This window comes from Neophocaena asiaeorientalis, unplaced genomic scaffold (genome assembly GCF_003031525.2).
Source record: "Neophocaena asiaeorientalis asiaeorientalis breed wild unplaced genomic scaffold, Neophocaena_asiaeorientalis_V1.1 scaffold606, whole genome shotgun sequence".
NCBI classification, from domain to species: domain Eukaryota; kingdom Metazoa; phylum Chordata; class Mammalia; order Artiodactyla; family Phocoenidae; genus Neophocaena; species Neophocaena asiaeorientalis.
In genome coordinates, this window is record NW_020173687.1 from 182,003 (window position 1) to 186,359 (window position 4,357).

At 67.7% G+C, this 4,357-nt stretch overlaps 1 protein-coding gene across 1 annotated transcript in view; it reads left to right on the forward strand.

The window, feature by feature from the left end:
- Positions 1 to 6: 6 nt before the first annotated feature.
- RGS19 (regulator of G protein signaling 19) overlaps positions 7 to 4,357 on the forward strand; it is a 5,502-nt gene continuing 1,151 nt past the window's right edge. Inside the window, 4 exon segments of the mRNA XM_024750259.1 lie at positions 7 to 222; positions 2,795 to 2,892; positions 3,003 to 3,124; positions 4,255 to 4,357. The exon segment at positions 4,255 to 4,357 is cut by the window's right edge and continues 255 nt beyond it. Of these exon segments, the coding sequence (XP_024606027.1) occupies positions 2,863 to 2,892; positions 3,003 to 3,124; positions 4,255 to 4,357 (255 nt within the window). The 5' untranslated portion in view covers positions 7 to 222; positions 2,795 to 2,862.

Below are 4,357 nucleotides of genomic sequence, written 5' to 3' on the forward strand. Positions count from 1 at the left end.
CATCTGGCAGCCACTCATCCCTGCCAGTCGCAGGGAAGGCGCTGCGCCCCCGGCCCGAGCCGATCGGGGGCTCCAGGCGCCAGCCTCGCTCCAGAACGCGCAGGAGGACCTCCTGCCGTCTGACTTGAGTCCTGCTGCTGCAGTACACGCCCCTTCGGCAGCCAGGGTGGGGCCCAGAGCGAACCTGGCCCCTCCCGCCCCTGCCTCAACTTTGGGTCGCTGGTGAGTGGGGCGCACGGCGGCGAGTTCCTTGAGATTGGGGTGGGGGCGTCAGAGGCTGGAGGAAGGGGCAGACTTCTCCAGGCCAAACCCCACCATGAGAGAGAGGGAGGGAGAGAAGTGGGTTGCCCCCACCATTGTAGAGGCGGGCAGTGGCGAGGGTCACCAGGGCTAGGAAAGACCTGGCCTGCCTTGGAGGAGCCAGGCTGGGACTTACCTACGGGGGAGGGGGGCGGCTCGGCAGACAGGAAAGGTGCTGAGGAGGATGAGAAGAAGGGAATGGAGCCCCTCTGTCAACCCCCCTCCCAAAGGTTATGGCATTTTTTTCCTGGGATTGTCACATTTTCTTATTCTTTTTTTGGACTGGGCGGGCTCGGGGACGTTCTTTTTCCTTCTGTGGAGCAGAGCAGCAGCCGCTCCCAAGGGAGCCTCTGTCCCCAGAGGCCAAACTTGCTGCCTGTCCAGCTTCTCCTATCCCAGACTTAGGGACCAAAGCCTGGAGGGGCTGGAGGAGGGGAGGGAGCCCCCTCCCACGTGCCCGAATGAGGGGCGGGAACGCTGGTTCAGACCCTGTACCCCCACCAAGAAAGAGAGCAGGTGCCCCAGGGGCACAGGTGGCCCCAGCCAGCCTGAGGAGGGTGCACGGAGCCAGGCCCAGGGATGGGTGACCAGGTGCAGGGCCTACAACCAGGACAGAAGGGACGGCCTCTCCCCCTGCCCCTCCCGCCCCAGCACCTGGGCCCTGCATCCTCGGGCAGGTCCCCTCGTCCAAGTCAGAGCTGAGTTGGAGAAGGCAGCCTAGAGGAGTACAGTCTTCAGGGTGCTGGGGGGGCGGGGGTTGGGGCCCTGCCCCCGCTCACAGTGGGCAGGGGTGCAGAGGAGGAAGAGCCGCTCTGCCTGGGGAAGTCACAGCCCGTCTGGGGTACAGCTACCAGACCTCAGAGGTTGCCACACCCCTTCCTTTCCCTAGAAACTTGACCCCTGAGGGTAGGCATGCTGTCGGGCTGCTTCTTCCCCATCTGTTTGCTGGAAGCCAGTGGGATCCAGTTGGAGGGTCCCCCACCACCAGCGATCTCAGGGGAAGCCAGGCAGGTGGCCAAGTGGCCAAGGCCCCGTGGGACCCTACACCCGGCCCCCAGATTTGGGTCAAGGCCGAGGCCTCCGCATGCCCAGGCTCTGGAGGCAGGGGTGCCCCAGGTGTGCATATCCCGGGCCGTCACCTCTGAGCGCAGCACCCGGTCAGTGGCTGGGAGGCAGGAGCTGCCTAGCCTGGTGACTGCCCCGGGGCCTGTCCCAGAGCGTCCACTTTCCTCTTCTGCCATTGGACACCCCACGAGGCCAACATGGACCAAACAGACATTAAAAGGCCAAGAGCTGAGGGATGGGGGGGCAGCAGGGCGGATGATCATTTAATGAGAAAATAAACTGAAACCAAGTCCTGAGCACCTCGCGACCGGGTTTCAGGAAGGTCCGCGCAGCAGACGTGCCAGGGGGCGCCCCCGGCCCCGGGGGTGGGGCGGGGCGCCTCGCCTGGGCCGAGATGGGCGCAGGCCGAGGTAGAGACTGGGAGGCAGGTGGGGAGGCGTTCAAAACTGCCTCCTGGACCCTGATTGGCCGCCCCCGCGGCTCGGGTCCGCGGGTTCCCCGCGGGGGCCGCTCACCCGGATGGGGCTCCGGCGCCCCCCGCGCGTCCGCACCGTGGAAGGTGCGCCCCGACGCCGAGCGGAAGGGACCCCGCGGCTCCGACCTGCCCGGGAGCAGGACGCACCCCATCCCCCGCCGCCGCCCGGCGCGCCCGCCCTGCCCTGAGGCAGGCCTGGGGCCGCAGCCGCAGCGGTTTCCGCAGCCTGTGGGGGGGGGAAGGGAGGCCGGGAGACCCTGGGCGCGGGAAGGTGCCAGCCGAGTGTTCGGGTGCCGGGCCAGTGACCGGGCCGAGAAGGTGGCGGTCCCTGGCGGCTCTCGGCCGTCCTCACCGGTGCCTGCTGCACTTCCCGCACCCTCAGGACGTCCCGCCCCAGCCCCAAGTCCTCCTTGTCTGCAGGCCTGGTCTGCTGCCCCTGCTGAGTCCCCAGGAGCAGGTGGGGAGAGCCTCCCCAGGGCTGATCCGGACTCCTCGTGGGGAGCAACCCTCACCACCTCCCAGCAGCCGAGGAAAACCTGGGATGGAGGGAGCTGGGATGGGGGGTCTAAATGTCTGACCACCTCCCCTATGCACCGCCCTTATAGCCCCAGACTCTGGGGGCCTCCAGCCCCCTTGGGAGGGGCCAGGAGCCGGAAACCGAGAAAGAGGAACCCTGGCTTCCGGCTTCCCAGGGAGCGAGTAGATGGGGGTGTCCCAGAACCTCCTGTGGAGATCTTGTCTGGGGTCCCCTCCTTCCTGACCCCACATACCCTCACAGCCACAGTGTAGACTGGAGTGGGGGGTCAGGGCCTGGGCAGAGCGGTCTGGAGGTGGGAGGCCGGGCTGGGGGCCGGGGGACACCTCCGGGAGGAGGGAGAGACTCGGGACCTCTTCAGGGGGGCAGGCTGCCACCGGTGTCAGGTCCTCCATGAGAGTCCCGGCCTCTCTTCTCAGAGCCCCAGGCTGTGGTGAGGGTCCTGGAGCAGGCACCACGGAGCCCCGGCAACCTCTTCCACCCACCCATGCCCACCCCGCCTGAGGCTGAGAAGCAGGTGGGCCGCCTCCACCGCTGACTCTGTCCCTCGGGGGCTGGGGGCATGACTAGGAGTTGGGAGACCCCTGGACAGCTGGGAGGCACTGACGCGGCCCCATCTCCCCCCAGCACGCAGGGCCGGAGGAGGGGGACCAGCCTCCCTCCACGTCCAGTCGTGATGCGGCGCCCCCGGCCCCCCCCAGGCGCAGCCCCTGCTGCTTGTGCTGGTGCTGCTGCTGCAGCTGCTCCTGGTACGTGGGCCGGGGGCGCACCGTGCGCCCGGTGGGCGGGGGGCACTGAGCAGACCTGGGATCCAGGGCCCCACTCCTCAGCCCCTCGGGGGGCTTTCGAGGCATCACCCACAGCACTCGTCCAGGGGTCTGGTGACCGGCGGCCAGTGCCCAGGCCCCTCTGCGTGTGTGATTTTCACGGCTGGTGTGCCGAGGTTGTGTCCACATGCAGGCACCCAGCCAGCACGCGCACGTGTGTGTGTACGCGCGCACGCGTGTGTCTACTGTAAGCCCGCCCAGACTGGCCCTGGGGACCTACAGCAGAACAAAAGCAGGTCCTACGCATTGTGTCGGGTGGAGGAGCCTTAAGCAGAGACCTGGCCCTGGGACAGTGCAGGGGGTGGACGTGGGGCCTCCGGGGGGTGTGGTTCCTAGGCGCGTAGGGAACCTGCTGGGGTTCTTGTGCCTCGCAGAGGCCTGGCCCTTGTCGGGCTTCCACCCCGTGGCTGTTGAGTGGACAGCGCCGAGGGGATCCAAAGGGGGGTCAGCTGAGCAGTGAGCAACTGAGGCCTGAAACAGGAGGGACCGCCTGGGGGTAGAGACGCGAGGCCGTGAACTGTTAGGGCTAGTGGGGGCCAAGCAGGAGTGAGGAGTCTGGCGTCTGGCGGGTGGGGGTAGGGTGGGAGCTGAGTTGTGTCTGGCCCTTTGAGGTTGAGGTGTCTGTTAGCCGTCTCAGTGACCCTGGGGCGAGGTCCAGCTGGAGGTGTGGACTGCGGAGCCGGCACTGATGCTGTGCCCGGAACTAAGGAGAGAAGCAGGGCCCCGAGGGAGAGTCAGGGGCCAGACACACGGGCTGGGGGCTTTCTCCCCATCAGTCGGAGTCTCTGGGAGAAAGCAGTGGGGGTCGAGGTCAGGCCAGGGAGGGAGAGGTACCCGAGGGGCCTGTGAAGCCCCAAAGGCAAGACGACGGGCCCAGGGCCGGACCGGAGATTGGGAAAGGAGCCGGCCCACCCTGCAGGGGGTTCACATGTGTGCTGAGAGCCCCTAGGCCTCGTGCCCATACAGACGCGTGTCGGTGTCACCGTGTGGCCAGCGTCCTGCGCGCACACGCGTGCCGCGGAGGGCAGTGCCACCGTCCCCTCTGCCGGCAGGAACGAGGAGCGGCGGCGAGCGTGGCGGGCCTCCCGAGAGAGCAGGCTGCAGCCCCTCCCCAGCTGCGAAGCCTGGTGAGTTTTGGCCGCGGGTCTGCGCGGT